This window comes from Silurus aristotelis (assembly GCF_946808225.1).
Source record: "Silurus aristotelis genome assembly, chromosome: 15".
NCBI classification, from domain to species: Eukaryota; Metazoa; Chordata; class Actinopteri; order Siluriformes; family Siluridae; genus Silurus; species Silurus aristotelis.
The window spans coordinates 8,272,153-8,291,055 of record NC_139588.1 but is presented as its reverse complement, the minus strand read 5'-3'; the positions used below and the strand labels follow the sequence as shown (position 1 = coordinate 8,291,055).

At 41.8% G+C, this 18,903-nt stretch overlaps 1 protein-coding gene across 14 annotated transcripts in view; it reads right to left on the bottom strand.

The window, feature by feature from the left end:
- The window catches only part of dnm3a (dynamin 3a), a 36,465-nt gene that overhangs the window by 15,375 nt on the left and 2,187 nt on the right, over positions 1-18,903 (bottom strand). For 5 of the 14 annotated variants that reach the window (XR_014537063.1, XR_014537065.1, XR_014537066.1 and 2 more), the window contains exons 3-16: positions 15,910-15,983; positions 15,417-15,566; positions 15,111-15,314; positions 14,942-15,040; positions 13,717-13,877; positions 13,388-13,530; positions 11,530-11,665; positions 11,374-11,441; positions 11,122-11,260; positions 10,952-11,038; positions 10,376-10,446; positions 10,211-10,262; positions 7,864-7,893; positions 5,085-5,198 (exon numbers count right to left, since the gene is read on the bottom strand). Coding sequence is in view for 7 of the 14 variants with exons in the window: in XM_083563300.1 (XP_083419426.1) it covers positions 5,085-5,198; positions 7,864-7,893; positions 10,211-10,262; positions 10,376-10,446; positions 10,952-11,038; positions 11,122-11,260; positions 11,374-11,441; positions 11,530-11,665; positions 13,388-13,530; positions 13,717-13,877; positions 14,942-15,040; positions 15,111-15,314; positions 15,417-15,566; positions 15,910-15,983 (1,528 nt within the window). In the remaining 7 variants the exon portion in view is untranslated. Of the gene's footprint in view, positions 1-696; positions 1,922-4,963; positions 6,850-6,910; positions 7,894-8,618; positions 8,802-10,210; positions 10,263-10,375; positions 10,447-10,951; positions 11,039-11,121; positions 11,261-11,373; positions 11,442-11,529; positions 11,666-13,387; positions 13,531-13,716; positions 13,878-14,941; positions 15,041-15,110; positions 15,315-15,416; positions 15,567-15,909; positions 15,984-18,903 lie in introns of those variants that run through there. The other 9 variants (XR_014537064.1, XR_014537067.1, XM_083563301.1 and 6 more) reach the window with 7 other exon arrangements.

The window sequence follows — 18,903 nt, the reverse complement described above, 5'->3', positions numbered from 1 at the left end:
GACAGCAACGCTGACTAACTGAGCCGATGCTTCTGCGGTTACCTTGTGCGGGTTGCATTAGCGAAGTTATTGTGATTGATTACGGACTCATTATTTGTCAGCTTTCTATAGCAGGTTTTACAATTTAGTTGTATAACGATAATTAGACGATATTTCGCTGAGCGGGTTAGTGTGCTGGTACCTTGAGGACAACCGTGGACAGCTGACTCCTAACATCTTTGCTATTTTTCATAGTTTATGTGGTGGTCAGTTTACAGCAGGGACAGAAATGAAACTTTTCTAATCAGTTTCAATAGATTTTTTAGCTTTTAGAAGATGTCAAATTCTTACATTTATTCTTACATCAATTACAATAATAAAACATTCTGACTGTTACCAAGCCAATTAATGAATTGCAGCATTGTATAATATTATACTATAAATGTAATATGATATCAATTTGACAATATATTTTAATAGATGATTTTGGAGGGGAAAGGGGACTTTTCGTGTGATGTTATGCACCTGATCTACTAGACTTCATCATGTAATGTATATGTAACACTCTGCATGTGTGCTTTGTTTGGGTAAAAACAAATTGATAAATCCACAACTATCATTTTACAGGATTTAGCTGATGTTCGAATTCTTGAATGAAAAAATCATCAGCGTCGTGGAAAACACTGTTTGTTGATCGGATAATCTTCAGTGGTCTCCTCGCCCTGACGCAAATATATGAATGCAAGCTGAAACTCGAACATGAATAAGTATTCTGGATTATTGACGCACAGCATCGACGGAATTGCCCGACGAAATGACCGAATAGAAGCAATTCATTCGATGGAAAAAGCCATGGGATATAATTGCTGCCAGAGAATGAAAGAAACCAAATGGGATTCGTGTACACGATTGGAGAGCTGGAAGTCGTGCGGGTGCTGGAATTTGCCGAAGGAATTTCGTCTTGATTGTTTTCTGCCTTTGAAAAGCGAAACCTCTAAACACGTTGAATTGCACGACCTGAGCCGAATGGAAGCATGTGAGATCGTTCAACCGATCTAGTGATTTTTACGTTTAACACCAATCAGCTCTAATAACAGCCTAAAAGCAGCTTCGCACTGGTCCTGAAGCGCCCCAGAGCTGGTGTGATCTAAATCTATGTAATCAGAGTTAACGCAGCTGAAGGGGAGACCAAACACTCAGGGATGCTGTGCGATTTTCAGCGAGTGGCAAAAGACTTGGGAGGGGGAGGTAAAGAATGAAAGGGGGTTTAAAAGATAGGAAAAAAAGGCCCACATGTGGAAGTCATTATTCGGCCTGAGCCTCTAAAACACAACATTTCTCAAAAAGAAACGGGGCAGCCCCCCCCCCCCCTCTGTCTCTCCTCCTCCTTCAGTCCAAGAGGGGCTGGGGTCTCAGGAAACGGCTTGGATTACACGGTGCGGAGGAGAAGTTGCAGAGACGGACCAAACGACAATAACCAAAGGCGTCAACCTTGAGGAGACTGTGAGAGACTGGGATTTCAAAAAGCAACAAATTCAGAAAAAGGAATATAAATAGATCAGCTAAGACTTAGTCATATCCTGTACCCTTTCCTCCTAACCCTCATGCTCTTCTTCTTCTTTTTTTTTCTTTCCTCCTTTCAATTTTACTCAATCCCTTCTCCCTTTTCCTAGTCTGTACCCCTCTAAAACTTTCTCATTTTTCCCTTTCAGAGGCCCACTTCCTGCCGGAGATTTTTAGAGGTTAAAAAAAAAAGGTCAGAAATGACGGGCTGGCGTCAAGACTACAACATCTGGTACCGCTTTAGAGGGAGAGATCGAGAGAGAGAAAGCAGAAGTGCAGAAGTGTAGAGAAAGTGGATAGATATGGGAGGAGTGGAGAGAACTGGAGAACCGCTGATGGAGGTGTGGACAGCAGAGCATCGTGGCCAAGGATTGAAAGTCTGAAAAGAAAAAAAAAAATTTGATAGCAAGACAATCCAAAAAAAAAAATCAATTCCCAGAGGGTCCTTTCAACCCCTTATATGGCCAGCAGGTTCCTCCCTCTCTCTCCCTCTCTCTCTCATTCTCCGCCCGCTCTCTCGTTCTTCTCTCGCTCTTTTTTCACCATGCCTTCCCTAAATGCGCCGCCAGACTGCCGGCTACAGGAGTGAAATGTGCCACGTCAAGACTGGATACTCGACCGGAGCGGTGAGAGGGAAACAACGAGAGGAAACCGGGCGGAAAACAGGAACGAGACGAAAAACGACAACGGAGCTCCGCGCGTGTCCTTCTGCCCCCTGCACCGGGAAGCCAGTGGCAGATGGAAAGGGAGGGGGGTTGAGGGGGGGAAAAAAGGACACTATTTCTATCTTGTTTATTTATTTTTTTATCTTCCACCTCCTCCTGTGAAAGTCTGAGCCAGAGAGAATGGGCTGAGTAGATAGAGTAGATAGAGAGAAATGAGGAAACGAGAAAGTGTGACAAGAAGGGAGGGAATCTCCTGCTCCGTCATCCCAGTGTTCAGACTACCTGTTCAGGATCATACTGGTGTACAGTAGTCTGCACATTGGTTAGACTGTGCATGGATTGGCGACGCAACCAGACTTGCACTCGTATGCCGCCAAGCTTTTTTTTTTTTTTTAAAGGTTTCTTTCGTGGTTCTGTCGGCAAACAAGGTTTGTACGGTGTCTGCTAATCGGGCTAATTTACTATCGCTTGCATGTGAATGGCCGAGGGTCAGAGTGGATTTGCTGGTGTGTGTGATAAAAGTCAGTGACTAAACTGACGCACGTGCAGCAGCGCGCTGATTAGGCATCGCTAGGTACTAGCTTAAAATAAACGTGTGCAGCGTACTCGGTGTGTTCCTCCCGAGAGCTCTGAACGAACTCGAACTCCTGCATGCATGGTAAAATCGTATGATCTGGTATGAGCAGAACTCTGACACACACACACACACACACACACACACACACACACACACACACACGTATATATGAGACAGCTCTGAGCTGCACATATACATGAAACTGCTCTCAGACATTTGGACACTTAACCCCCCCCCACACACACACACACACACACACACAGAGTTAGTGTGGCGATGTAGTAAGAGAGAGAAAGCGAGGCTTAGTCAGAGTCATCTGTTTTCTCTCATGCAGCATGAGTGTGAGAGACAGAACTGGAGAGAGAGAGAGAGAGAGAGAGAGAAAGAGAGAGAGAGAGAGTGTGTGTGTGTGTGTGTGTGTGTGTGTGTGTGTGTGTGTGTGTGTGTGTGTGTGAGAGAGAGACTCCAGGAATGCGTGTCTGTTTAGTGTTGGGATGGTTTATCCAAACCAGCGGCACTAGAAATACCGAAAAAAAAAGATCTAGAACGATGGCTGTGTGCAGTTGTGGTACAGCTGCTGACCTATTAGCTGATGAGCAAGGAGAGGAGTGTGTGCGTGTGTGTGTGTGTGTGTGTGTGTGTGTGTGTGTGTGTGTGTGTGTGTGTGTGTGTGTGTGTGTGTGTGAGGGAGAAAGAAAAAAAAAGAGACAGAAAATGGCTATATGATAGGCTGTAAGGGGTGAAGGGGTGCAGGATTGAGAAGGCAAAAGGGATATCACTCTATCTTTCTATCTCTCTCTTTTTCTTTCTCTCTCGCTTTCTTTCTCGGCAGGCTCATGGAGGCTGATGTTTGGACAAAGGCTTACAATTTTCCAGCCAGGAATGTGTATGGTCCCAGAGAGACTGTCAGCCACAGAGAGAAAGAGAGCGAGAAAGAGAGAGGCCAATTTAAGTCAGGAGACGAATGAAGTGTGAATTAAAGATGTATGCCAGAGAAGAATGGACGGAGCACAGTCACGGCGCAGAGGTAAAGGAAATAGGCGTAGGCAAGGAGTCAGCACTAAAACCGACTAACGGCTTCACGTGTGCGCCGAACAAAATGTCTTTTTGAGTATGTGAAAGAGGAATACAATTACTGGGTTTTGTTCTAAAGGCACGTTTAATACTATTTGAGCAAATTGTGTTCAGGCATGGTGGCGATTGTAAGAGAAAAAATACAGAAATGTGCTTTTGGATTGAAACTACAGATTTGGAAAGGCGGTCTTTGGGCATTTGATGCACACGGGACAATGGATACGACAGAAATGTAGGAATAGCTAGTGCAGGCGGCACTTCTTTCTTTTTTTTTTCCCTTTCGGAAATTCCTCTCTTTCGAAGAACTTTATAGTATCGAAAACGATTGTTATAAAGATCTCAACTTTGCCTGATAGGTCTACTAATAAGACACACAGACAGAAACACGGAGACGTTTATATTATGATCAGTAATATTTGTGTGTTCAGAAAGCTGTAATTAGGTTTTAGCGGCCAGTGTAAGTGCAGTAAAGTGTCTGTTTAGTCACATGGGGAAGTCAGAAATATGTGTCCCGTCCTTTAAGAGTGTCTGTGATTACACTATGTCTGTTGCGTACGCCTTTCTATCGCAGACTGTTTGTGTTTGTCGAACTATGTGTTTATTCGTCGAACCATTTGTATTCGGGCCCAAATTGTATGTGTGTGTGTGTGTTAGTTTGGCTTGGGGGGAATCCAGCTGTGTCAGGGTGATCTGATCCAAATGCCTCTATTCCCAACAGAGAGTGAGCAAGAAAGCGAGGGTTACAGAGGGCAAAAGCGGAAAAGTAAGTCGAGGTGGGAACCTATAGTGTAAAAAATCCAGCCACGGAATTTTTGCTCAGGGTCGGTTTTCCATACCGAAACTCATCACGCTTCTAATTATGCCCCCCTACAGGGTCTTTTTCCGTGTCTCACTCATATCCTTAGGTATGATTTGATATTCGTTCGATTCCAGTACAAGAGTCGGATCAAGAGAACGCATCATTGGCTGAGAGCGTTGTCTGTCTGCCTGTCTACACTTGCTGTGCAGAACTTCCTGCACCTGTACAGCAGGCACAGACAGGCAGACAGATGGCAGCCCACCTGACAGGCCACGCGACAAGAAGGACCATTTATCTGGGCGGTCGATCGCGCCCAAACGAGGAGCGTTTCTGAGACTCTGGAACTCTCCTCGCGTCTATTGCCCGGAACATAGCAGCGGATGCTCGATTGAGAACTCGAGTGAAACAGAAGCAGGCCAAACCTCACCTCGTCATCTTTGAACCAGGAGAGGCTCTGTGCAGTGAGCAGGAACCAGTACACTCTGGCCCCTCCCTTCATCAGACTAAGATTGTTGATGGTCAGCCAGCCTTTTTGGATGACCTGCAAAACAAGAAAGAGGTCAGGACTCCAACTTTCGAAGCCGTGAAAGAAGGAAGAGTTCGTTTCACCAGTCTTCGGAAAAACAGAGGCGGAGAAGTGTTATTTGTGGGGGGGGGGGAATGTAATAAAGTTGAAATAGTGATGTGTGACTGAATGTGTATGTGTGAATAGAAGCATATTAATATCCGTGTTTGTATGCATTTAAAAAAAAAAGTGCACAGCCCAGGTGGGGGCTTTAGGATGTGTCCTGACCGGCAGAGGAAGAGGAAAGGACTGGTGTAAGAGAATAAAGGAAGGGGGGCTAAAATAAGAGCGATGCAGGCAGAGGATGAGAGAAAACGGAGGGATGAGGGGGCGGAGGTGATGAAAGAAAGGGAAGGAGAAAGCCCAGCTGGCAAAGAGAGAATGAAGCAGACACATAGAGAAAGAGTGGACGAGAGCAAAAGAAAGAACGTGAGATAGACTAGTAAAGAGGGCACACACTTCCTGTTTAACAAGATCCATGTACAAAAACATGATCGTTTGAAAGAAAACATATCCAGAACTGCAGTGTATGAAATGTAGAAGGCTCCATTCAGGGAACCTGCAAGAACCCTCCAAGAAAGTTCTCCAAGCAGAACCATATTTAAAAAGCTAAGAGGCTTTATTTATCCAGTATACGGTTACAAATCAGTGCGAAAGGCTGTATATGTAAAAATATACAGTATAATTTCATTCATTTGTTCAAATCTAAAATCTGCACTGCATCATATCAATGGTCACATTCCAATACAAAAACCCCAAACACCCCCCATATAGTTCTTGGCAAAATAGGGGTAATTAACTGCCTTTGAGAAATCGAGTCTCACAAAATAAATAAACAAACAAACCAAAACAATCACCTAGAAACCCTGTGTGATCCTAATAAACTGTACACAAGCACACATGCACCACACACCAGATGGACGGAGATCAGCGACTGTAAATCTACAAGCCTGGAGATTCCACAGTAGATATATTGTGTTTGGGAGCATCGTCACACACTTTTCGTATGATACAAATTCGGTGAAAAGCCATACGTGTGCTCAGCAGGGGGTAAACATGATAACCAGAGGTGGAAAGTAAACAATGACTTTTACTCACGTCGTAATTGAGTCGTACTTCTAATTTTCAAAATCGTATAGAAAAGAATAGGCTTAATTTGTCACGTATACATTACAGCACAGTGAAATTCTTTCTTAGCATATCCCAGCTGGAAGCTGGGGTCAGAGTGCAGGGTCAGATATGATTCCCCCCTCTGGAGCACAGAGAGTTAAGGGCCTTGATCAAGGGCCCAAAAGCAGCAGCTTGGCGATACCGGGGCTTAAACCACCCAACCTTCCGAACCCAGTATCCCAGCACCTAACTTAATTTTACTTCTATTTACAATTTTTCCTCAGTTGCTTTGGAGCGTTTCTCGGATCAGAATTACTATTACAGTACAGTAGAAGGATCCTACTTCATGTACAGTTTGGACATTGGACCTCTTTAAATGTTTAAAGGCTCTGGCATGGAGAAGCTGGTGTTTTATATCTATGATGATCTCAAACGTTGAGCTATTTTATGAGTTGTTCAGTAGCTCCTGGTTCCACAACGTCACTGTATAAGAAAGAACATCACTCATAATCTCACACTCCGGTGCTCATGGTGTCTCACTCTCTGCTGTTTTGTATTGTTTTAAAATTTATAATCACACCCTTAAGATCACCCAAATAAGGATGTGTTCCCCTTTTAAATCTGGTTTCTTCCTCATAAGATCTAAGGGAGATTTTCCTTACCACAGTCACCCAGGCTGCTCATCAGGGATAAATGCACACCATTCACTTAAATTATTAAATTCTGTTAAGCTACTTTGAGGCAACGTCCATTGTGAAACGCACTATAGGAAATAAACTCGGACTTGAATCCTGTCCGGTCTTTTTGCATTCAATCACTGTAATCTAACCTGTAGTTTATATTAAAATACTGAAACTGCACAGCGTCACACTGACAACATGCCTTGACATTTTGCCTATCTTGATTGTGATCAATGACAAAAGGACCCAGAGTTCTGAAGGCAATGATTTGTTCACTGACACAAATATTTACTTTTGAGAGATGAACTAAGGATGATGAAAGAAAGTACAGGCTTTTGCAAGAAATCCAATGTGCTGTTTGTACACATTGTTTCGAGAAATGATCTTACTGGTTTGCAAATATTAAGGCTGATTTGAGAAAACGCTCCAAAGCAACTAAACTGTAAGAATGTTTTGGTTGAAGTATTGCGCTTAACTAATGAGTAAAAAAAAAAAAAAAAAAAAGAAAAGAAAAGTTTGACTTCAGTACATTTTTACTTTTACATGAGTAGATTTTTAGACCTATAACTTGTACTTATATTTGATTACTCTTTCCACCTCATAATGTTAATGACGGCAGGCTGAATGATCAAGAGGAGAGGAGAGGTTTCTTGGAATTTATGGTGCATTAGATCAGGAGGAAATAAATAGTTTCAGACTAAAGAGATAATCGTTAAAAAGCTGTGCGGATTCATGGAATCGTTTTGATCCCTCGGTTCCATGCATTTCGGGCCGTGGTGTTAGAAGCTGCAGACGGCAGAAGGAGAAGTGGACGGCAGACAGTAAAGCTTACAGACACTTAGGACTCGTACAATTTGACTGGGAGGTGGAGGTGCGGCAGCCTAAAAACGTCAGAGAGAAGAACATCATTACTATAAGACTAGAGGGCATCCTTACACGTTCATCAAGTACATCTCTTGCAAACTTAGAGACAGAAAGACATAAAGCGATCGATTCTAAAATCGGATGAAGTACCCTTGTTCGGTAGTGGATCTGATAAAACAGAGGCTTCATGCGGTGTGGATGTGAGTTACTCACCGTGCCCCCTGCTGAACAGGTGGAGAAGTGCATGAGCGCAAAAGGCCAAGAAGGGAAAAGGGAAGGACGTGTGGACTCTTTATTAAAAACGGAAATGCGGAAAAGAACAGGGAATCTTACAGAACAACAACCTGCAGTGTTACAGGACCCTGTTTGAATGTGAAAATGAATTATTTTCAATTAGGTTTTACGAGACTAGAAATAAATGTGAGTGACTAAAGAGCAGTGGTGGGCAGTAAGGAAGTACAGTAATCCCCCGCATTTGGCTCATAACTCATTTGTTTGGTGGGTTTTTATGTTGAATCAATGACATTTATGGATAAAAATATAATTATTAAGTATAAAATGTTAATACAGTACAGTACTGTATACAAAAAAAAAGAACACGGGGGTTTACTGTAAATGTGATTCGTTACTGTACTACAGTAACTTTTTCGTGTAACTGTACTTTACTGAAGGATTTCCTTTTGGGGAGACTTTTATTTCACTACATTTAAAATAACTTACATCTACATTTTGGGAAATCAACTCGAAATCAAATTTAACTCGAGTATATGATTTTGTGTACTTTGTCCACCACTGCAAAACAATATAAAGAAGCAGATGGTAAAAGGGGCAGAGACACAACAAACAGTTATGAGTACATGAGTACATTATTAAAAGGGTATTGTTAGTTATTAGTGAGTAATCTGTAATATACTATAAAAGCAAACTTGAGGAAAGAAACACAAACCACAGACAACACAAAAAAAAAGGATGTTAGGTACAATATCTCAAATGCTTTGTGACCAGTTTTTTTCTACTAAAGCGTCTACATTCACAGAGATGTGCTTTGGGACTGGGTTTTTCATTTCCAGCATGCAGACGTGGCATGTTTTCACAAAGGTTACAGGACAGGAAGAAACATTGTAACAATTTTAAATGACTCATTTTGACATACGTGTTTGAAAAAACACAGCCGATGAATAAAAACAAAGTTTATACCTTAGTTTGTATTGTTTATTTATTACTATCGAACATTTAAAAACCATTTATAATGTACAGGTCTCTTTACTTTAAATCGGTGTGAAGTGCTTGAATTTGGGGACAATATAAATTTTAAAGGAGCGTCTAATTATATCATATCATATGTGCAGTGATCAGATTGTTACAGAAGTCCTTTATATGCCACTATAATATATTTTTCTTTCTGACGTGTGACACTTCTGAACGCTCAGCACGGTGAGGGGACTTGAATGGCAGGTGATGTGGTGACGGCACTTGACGTCATAAAACAGATGCAAAAGCAGGCATGTGACGTATCAAAACGCTCGTCTCTTAGAGTGCGATCTCGTCTCGCAGTTTGCACTAAGTACCAAGCCCCCGGCGCCTGGTGTCGAGGTTTGCATCGTCACATTTTTCTCGTGAATACGATTTAATTTTCTTGTGATCTCAAAATTATTTTATTACAACATTCATGGTTTCCTCGTGATCAGAACTTGTCTGTGTATTGGGCATAAGGGCACGCTCTAGAGGCAGCATCATTAAACTCAACTCAAGCTTTATTGTCATTCTTCTGCATACACAGTATACAAACAAACGCAATTTCGTTACTAAGGGACAACGTGCATATACTGTGAGAAAGCAGGAGTAAATCGTCTTCTTTCGGCTGCTTCCAAATTATACATAAATAAACAGTAAACATCAAACACAACAGAGTTTAGGTGTGAAAAGTATAAGGTAGATGTTATAAATATGAGGTTGAAATGTGAGTAATGTAAGAACAGAAGTAAAGAGTAAAGTGCACGTGCACGGTAAGAGGTGATCACGTGCAACTGTGTGCAATTTCCAAAAGTGCATGTTTTAACATAACGACTGGATGTCTATAGTAAACCGTTAAAGTCCCTGAGTGAAGATGTCTGCCTCTAGAACATGCTCTCATGACAAATACACAGAACGTTCTGATCACTAGGAAACAATCGTGTCGTGATAACCAGAAAACAAGAAAGAAAAAAGATTATAATGCGTGGACTCTCAGGACTCTCAGCAGACTAGCAGTATTTAAAGAAAAAAGAAGAAAAACGTCCCATGTACAGCTCTATATCACACCGTCACGCTCCCATTTCCATGACTCTTACTCACCTGGTTCCATGTGGAAGCCTTTCTGGTAATCTGGTTATTTCTTTGTTGTGCACTTGAAATAGAAAAAAAAGAGTAACAAATGGAATAGAGTGCTGCTTTTTTTTATTATCATAACCTGGCCTGAATAAGTGTTTGTGCTATAGATACTTGGATATTACAACTCACTTGGCGAATCCGATAAAGTCTTCGTGATTGGTGTTGATGTAGGAAAGCTGAATGTCTACTGAAAGGAAGATCTGTTGGATGAAAACAGAACATGAGGCATTAATCGATATTATATACGTTTATATGAAAAATAAAACTATATTATTCATAAGAAGTGGTATCAAAAAGTTTCTGGTGCTATTCTGATCACGTGCGTTACATCGTCTGTGTCATCATGGACGGCAGGTTAGAAGAAAAAGCAAACCTGAAATTCTGCTTGAAACTGGGCAAATCTGCCATGGAGACGTTTGACATGCCGTATGTTTGACATACGGCGATGCTGCGATGAGAATTGAGAGATCAGGATCAGGAAGACCTTCGCCACCCTATTGGCTCCTGAGGACTTCGGACTTTGAGGAGATCCAGCACGAATTACAGAAAGTGCTTGAAACTTGAAACCCCCCCCTGTGCAAGGGGACTATTTTAAAGATGATAGTGTGTAAACGTAGATAAATGATGTACTTCCTTGTAACCAGAGCTCGTCTCGAAACATTTTGATATCACCGTATTTGAATTACTCATTTGTTTACTTCTCACCTGGTCTTTGGTTCTACTCTCTTGCTCCCGAATATGTGTGGTGACTATTCTCTCTGTCTCTTCCTGCAGCCTCGGAAAGGTCCCTAACTGGACAACAACATCCACAATCACGTGAGTACACGGTTCACGTGCGCTCCATTTCAGTAGTATTAAAAAAACACTTATAATACCTTGCCGATGCACTGCCTCACTGTGGCTACGAGCTCCTGGATGACCATATCGATGCATTTAACACAGGGACCCTTGAGCTTCACAATCTCCTTTTTAACAATGGCCTCAAACGCCAGGTCAGGAGTGAACAAGCCTGTCCTAGACAAACAAACAAACAGACCACCACACACAGCAAATGTACCTATGAGCTGAGGATATACTATGCTGTCAGACTAAAGGTTAAATAAAGCTGTGATGTTTGAAAGCCAGACCTGATCCCGTGAATATTCTTGATGGCGTAGCTTATCTCGCGCCGCAACTCCTTCTCGTCGATCTCCATCTAATGAGCGAGCGACAGCGAATGAGTGCAGACTGTCACAATGCAAAGTTTTCGGTAGTGAAACAGATGTGTGATGGCCAGCACACACCTTGATTAGCTCGTAGGGAAAGCGCTCGTGGAAGATGCGATTGATTTTGGCTCCTCCTGAGAGTTGAACAGTGTCCACTTGGTCACCGGAGCCCTCGATCATCTTCTCAAAGTCCAGCCCGAAGTGCTGGATGAGCCTGACAGATACAAAAGGAAATAAAGTGTAAAGACAAGAATATACCTTATTAGAGTTTTGTAAGTGGAGCAGCTCCACAGTTCAGTGCATCGATATTATATGTACAATGGAGGGAAAAAAGCTTTAGTGGTAGATTACAGTTTTTCTCAGTTGCTTTGGAGCGTTTTCTTACATCATCCTTAATATTTGCAAACCAGTAAGTTCCTTTTTTAAAACAATTTGTACAAGTAGCACAATCCATCGGATTTCTTGCAAAAGCCTGTGTTTGTGTCAATGAACATTGAATTGCCTTCAGACGATGCACGGTTTCAGTATATTGGTATAAATTATGGTTTAAATTTTTCCAGAGATTGTTAATTGCTCCTTCTGTATATGCTCACCAATTGAAGGCTCACAAGATTCACCTTTAACCTATTTTGTAGAACCAGTTGATGATTAGTTGATCCGATGCCGTACACTCGCCATTATTAGTGACATTCAAGATCCGTCTGCACAATTCATAAATTTAAGAAACATTTGCCAAAAAAAAGTTTAATAAAAATTTTGAGGGAAATTGTTACAGTCAAGTTCGACTGGCAAAACACATGTCTTGCGCTCTACACATTAATACATCTGAGTTAGGCTTTTTTATGCCTACGGAGGAAGAAAAGTTTATTTGGTCTCAGACATACTTAAAAATCCATTTTCAAGAAAAGCTAGACATCATGAGGAGGTCAGCCAATCCTGAAGCTAGCTAGCTTGTCTCAGCCCGGAAGAGGGTTTGTTTACCACTTCCAGACCAGTGAATATGAGCAGTACCACTGAATTACAGCCTCTAAAGAGCGGTACACATTATGAGTATGCATCTCTGGTGAGTAGGTTGTATTTTATTTACACTTTTAATGTTTTGGTCATGTTATTAGACAAATATTGATTCTGAACTGCTCCAGATGATGTAGGTGCACAGTTGTGGTTGTAGTGTAGAGGTTTGGAGTCTTAACTGGGTTTCTTGCTTTAGTAAAATAGTATTCACCCTGAATATGTGAAATTATTCTCTCTCTGTAATTCCACGTGTTGTTATATTGCGTTTTTGTACAGTATTGATGGTTTCTATAATTGCAACGTGATAGCGGTGGTATTAAGAGGTGGATTAAGTCGGGTAAGTCACCACTGAAGGCCCCGGGTACCAAATGCACGGCCCGCCAATGGTTTTAAACTTGTTCTGATTGCCACTTGGTGGTTTCTACTTATCACCAACATACAATTACACCGCAAGCAAAACATTTAGAGAGGAATAAATGATTAAAGGAACTCCTGATTTGAACTCGCCACAACACCCGTGACCTCATCTGCACGATTTTCTTTAAGTAGTTAAAAGAAGGTTTTGGGCTCATTACAATTTTAATAAATATCAATCAGTGTTTGACAAAATATAGATTGGTGTGCTGAGAGTGACAGAGTCTTTCCACATAAACTCAGTTGATTAAGAGTCTTGTGACAAAAATTATAATAGGAACATTATAGCCATAATAAATCATAGCACTTTGAATACTTAAGTACATTTGAAGGCAAATACTTTAGTACTTTTACTCAAGTGAAAGTTTAAAGGGAGCACTTTTTTTTTTTTGTTTTTCTACTTTAACTCAATTACATGTTTTGTGTACTTCGTCCACCACTGGATTTGTGAATGTTTATATGAGTCTGTTTATACTGTATTACGTCCTGGTTGTATGGAGTGACTCACTGCATCAGTGCTTTGGTCTTGCGTGAATGGTCATCAGGGTTCGTGTTTCTGTATTCCTCAGCCTCTTTATCCAGTGAGAATAGCTGAGACTGCAGTCGGTTACGGAACGCCGGAAGTGTGTCTCGGATGTGATTGGTCAGTTGCTATGGATACAAAACAGGTAACACAACTTATATATCCGCACAGGGATTCGTTTAAACAGACCTTTTTGTATGCCTGTATGGCAATTTACATTTGCAGCAGTAACACTGACAATCTGTTCTAACTATTCTAGTATTTATACACCAGTATATACTGTATGTACAGAAATCTCTTTCTCTGTCTCTCACTTGGTTGAGGACCTTCTGCAGGTAAGGTGTGCCCATGCGGTCGGCCATGTGCTTGTAAGCTGGATGAGACTGGAAAAACACCCGCTCTGCAGCGATGGCTGCACTGATGTCCTTCTTCCCCTCGATGTCCTTCTGACTGCGATTAACCACTCCAATATAACCTACACCGATCCCAAATAAATACACACACAGCCTTAGGAATAGTTAAATATGCGAATGAAAAACAACAAACAGCAAGACTAGAAAAAATAAAATAACCCAGCAAGAGGAAATCTATACAATAATGTAAAACTGAAGCCTATTTAGAAAAAGTGTTCAACACTAATCTGCATGGAAAATAGAAAGGAGAATGAATGACGTGTGCGTGTGTGTGAGTGTGTGTCTAATTCATTAAACTGCAAGCACGAAGCATGAACGCCCAGCACCTGGCCTTGCTTTAGCTGCCAATGAGAGCGTGGCCTACACTGCTTGGCACCAGTTCAGTTCCTATAGGCAGCTCTAGCTGTAACCTAAACCCTGTGGCAGCGAGACTACAGGAAGGGAACTTGTCTCATATCAACACTATGACCTCATACAGATTTACTTACAGCTAAAAAGCTTCCCACACAATGCACATGTCCACACATGTCCATACTCATATGACAATAAATCAATAGTTCCGGTAACAAAAAAATCGACATGCATCGATAGACACTGATCAGGCATAACATTATAAGTGGTGAAGTGAATAACGCTGATTATCTCTTCATCATGGCACCTGTTAGTGTGAACATTATGTCCTCAAAGTTGACGTGTTAAAAGCAGGAAAAATGGGCGAGCGTAAGGATTTGAATGAGTTTGACGAGGGACAAATTGTGACGTCTAGAAGACTGGGTCAGAGCATCTCCTGCAGCTCTGGTGGGCTGTTTCTGGTCTGCAGTGCTCAAAAGTGGTCCAAAGAAGGAACAGTGGGAACCGGCGACAGGGTCATGGGCAACCGAGGCTCATTGATGCATGTGGGCTGGTCTGTGCGGTCCGATCCAACAGACGAGCTTCTGAAGAAGAAGTTAATGCTGTTAATGCTCGATGGTTCAGAACTGTTTTGGCAGCAAAAGGGGACTAATACAATATTAGGCAGGTGGTCATAATGTTATGCCTGTTAACCGTGTATAATGTAGTTTCACACGACTAGCCTATTTTAAGAATTCGCCTAACCCTAGTTCCAGACGGATTAAGCACAATGTACCTCTGCGTAAGGGTAGTACCCGGTTCTCCAGAATGTCTCTGGCATCCGTCCCCTCATCCATCAAATCGAGTTTAGTGATGACGCCAATAGTCCTCAGACCTGAGAAACCAAAAATCATGAGAGGGGAAAAAAAAAAAAAGACAGAAATGTACAAAATGTACATTCTTACCTTGTGGATCGACATCTTTGGCCAGTTTGAGGGCATCTGAGTTGGTCAGGTCCATGTTTGCCGGTGTGACAGCGAGGATGAGGCAGTTTTCCCGGCAAATGTACTGCATGATCATGTCTCTGATCTGGTATTCGATGTCTGGAGGTTGATCCCCTACTGGAACCTTAGTGATGCCCGGCAAGTCTACCAGTGTCAGGTTAAGCACTGAAAGAAAACTCTCATATTAGAACACACTCATATGTTGTAATTATTATTCAAATAAAGTAGCGTTTTAGAAAATGAGAGTTGATAAGGTGACGATTGTACCGTATGGTGAGTAAACACGAAGGTTGATGGGAATGGATGAAATGCCTTTATTGGCTCCTGTAACTCTGTCCGTCTCTGCTTCGATCTCGCGTCGAACCTCGTCGAAGTTCGTGAACTTCCTTCCTTTACAGTGCAGGAACTCGGCATACTCTAGAAGGAGAAGTGAGAAAGAAAGACGGGAGAGACGGATCGTAACGGGAGAACAACAAAGGCTCAATTTCACAAATGATATAATAAAAATGTCTTTTTGAACTTTTCATATACCGACACGAGTCTTTCTATCGAACAGTTTATGGAAAAAGACGACGACACACTGACCCCAAGTGGTTACCAAAAAAAAATAAAAAATGACATACAATCAGACCTGGACTTTCTCTTCATAAAAAAAAAAACCTGATTAAAAACAGTTCACTCCATCACAAGTGAGGATGTTTGCGCATACTGTACATACTATATGCGCATGTGCTGTACGTAGGTATGGGTGCGTATCTACCTGAGCCTCCGCTGATTAGCTGTAACACAAGTGGTCTTCGAGTGACAATCCCTGAGCCTCTTGGTAAGAAATCCCTTAAAAAAAGAAAATAAATGAATAAATAAATAAATAAATAAATAAAATAGACAGTCATTTAAGCCATACACACACCACTGAACCAGAGCCAGTAGAGACAGCATTCTTAGACAAGGCCGGGCCGTGGTGAAACTGTAAACCTAATAACTCTCCCTCCCTATACCACACACACGCATCACCCTCCTGACTCCATATATACTATGCACTAAGAACATGAGAAAGAGATCAGAGAACATTCTTACAGAGGTTAAGGATAGAGTTTCCTCAAAACCAATGCTATTTACACATTTACACTGATTCACTATGTCATTTCGGCAAACGGACTCAAAGCAATTAAAGGGCCGACAATGGTTCTCCGGGAAGTCGAGAGACGTGAGTTCACATCCTCTCAATCATAAGTTTGAAAGCATAAAGGAAACAGTCCACCCTGAACCTCTTCCCGATCAGCCTTTACAATGAACCTGATCTTTGATTGTGCAAACTGAAGATTTATTTACCATCAACATGTTGGTTTATTTTCATTTTGGCTAACGGTTTCCTTATTATCCCCATGATGCCCTTATGATGCCCTTATGATGCCCTGCGATAGTGGCGCTTGATGCACAAGCACTTTAATTCTCACCGCCTGTATCTGCTCTGACCGCACACTTTTGCTGTATTTTCTCAAATATAGGGGAACCATTAAAGGGCAATTACAGTGTTAAATAATGTCCAGTGAATCATTTAGCGAATTAAAAATCAAATAAAAAAGTGTTAGAGAAGTGAAGAAAAGAGTGCAGGCAGGGTGGAGTGGGTGAAGAAGAGTGATAGCAGGAGTGATTTGTGATAGAAGAGTATCTGTGAGAGTGAAAGGGAAAGTTTATAGGACTGTGGTGAGACCTGCGATGTTGTATGGTTTAGAGACAGTGGCATTGAGTAAAAGACAGGAGGTGGAGCTGGAGGTAGCAGAGCTGAAGATGTTGAGGTTTTATTGGGAGTGATGACGATGAACAGGATTAGAAATGAGTTTATTAGAGGGACGGCGCATGATTGAGATGGTTTGGACATGTGCAGAGGAGGGACATTGGGTATATCGGTGGGAGAATGCTGAGAATGAAGCCACCAGGAAGGAGAAAAAGAGGAAGGCCAAGGAGGAGGTTTATGGACAGCGGGGTATGGAGACCGATGATCCGCTGTGGCGACCCCTAATGGGAGCGGCCGAAAGTAGAAAATAATACATTTACTGTGGTTCGTGGTGGAGTTTTCTTTTTTTATCATCATTTGCACCTTCTGGACACATACCATCCTTTATCATTGCTAGTGATTGTAAAAAGTTGAGTCTAATCTAATCTGTAATGGCATGGCAAATGTGGGCAGGGTCATGCCAGTAAGAGCTATATAATACATCTTTTGTTTATGATCATCATTATATTGGCTTTGGGTGATACATATTGGTGTCACAAGAAAATGAATAGAAAAGCGACTAAAAAACACACCCAAATGTTTATGTTTTATAAGCATTTTGGACTTTCTTATAGGTTCGTTCACACGTTTTCGGGTGGGTGTGCTGACACATTAGTTTGAAGAGAAAAAAGAACTGCGTTCGTTTCGGGGTCAAATTAAAAGCAGGCTAGTCTGAAATGGCATCAGTGCTCACCAGCTTGCTTTAATATATTCCCTGTCATATTGTTCAGCAATGATTTTTGAACCATGTCAATAGTTCTATCCTTGTTTGACAGGTGATAACTGATGTATTGTGTTTTTTATGAAACTCTACCACTATTCAAATACGAAACCAGGTCAAACTAGGTCTGAGCAGTGCTTAATCCAATTCCACAAAGAAAGTGCCCTGGGCATGAATATATTTCATTCCGTCGCTGCATTTGAAGATAAACAACACAGAAAAAACCCGAGCACACTTATAGGTCTTTCCTCAGATTATCACTATGTAGTGTATTATTGTATGGAGCGCACAAATTGTGCGATTTGTGGCTCTGCGACAGCGATTCAGGCGATGATGCAGGGTGTGTGAAGCTAAATCAGAAACACAATCTGAAATAGCGAGGGAACCTCCCACAGGAGCAGGCCCAGTTAAACGCATGAGGGACGTACGGAAATGTCAGAATGAAGGTATAATATCTTAGCTGGCTCACACGTAAATATTTAGAGGTTCAAACAGCCTTCGTGTACAAGTCCCTCACTCGCGATTGACCGCGGCACATCCGCATTCCTCCTCCACAATGTGTCGTATTATTAGCCTCGACTCCGTTTGCTCTCATCACTTGCCCGTGACCTCGACGTCGAGACAACGACAACGCTTCTATTCAGATTACCGTACCTCTCTTTTTGGCTTTAAACGCTGCTCCTACACTCCAGACCCAACACTTTATGAGCTTTTCAAATCTTTCATGAAGAGAGATTTTAAAATTCTAATATAAACCCATCTATACTTCCTCTAAGCAAAACATTTCTTTGCTTCCATCACTATTTCTTCTCATCTCCTTCAGCATCTCGTGGACCCTCTCGTATCCGCAGGCCTTAATCAACAGTAGGCAGGGACAGATGGCTTGTGGTGCTGATGCACAAGGATTTTTCCATCGCTATGGCTACATCTTCCAGTCCTTGCATGTGTAACGCAAATAGTCTCGTCGGATGTTAAATGATCGGTAACTGATCATTTCACTGGTTGTAATGTGCTTGAAGGCTCCTCCTGGAACACCATGAGGTTATAATGATACACAGGTCAATCACAGGGCACCATAGATTCATTCGTACTCATTCACACCTACTGTAGTGCCGTGTTTCTGGAAGGTGGGAGAAAACTGGAGAACCCCGGAGACAAACAGTGTGAAACGCGAAACAGCTCGTTTTAGTGTCACTAATTTATTTGTATTTGCATTGCATACACATTTGGGATTGAGTTTTCTCTCCCACGCAGCC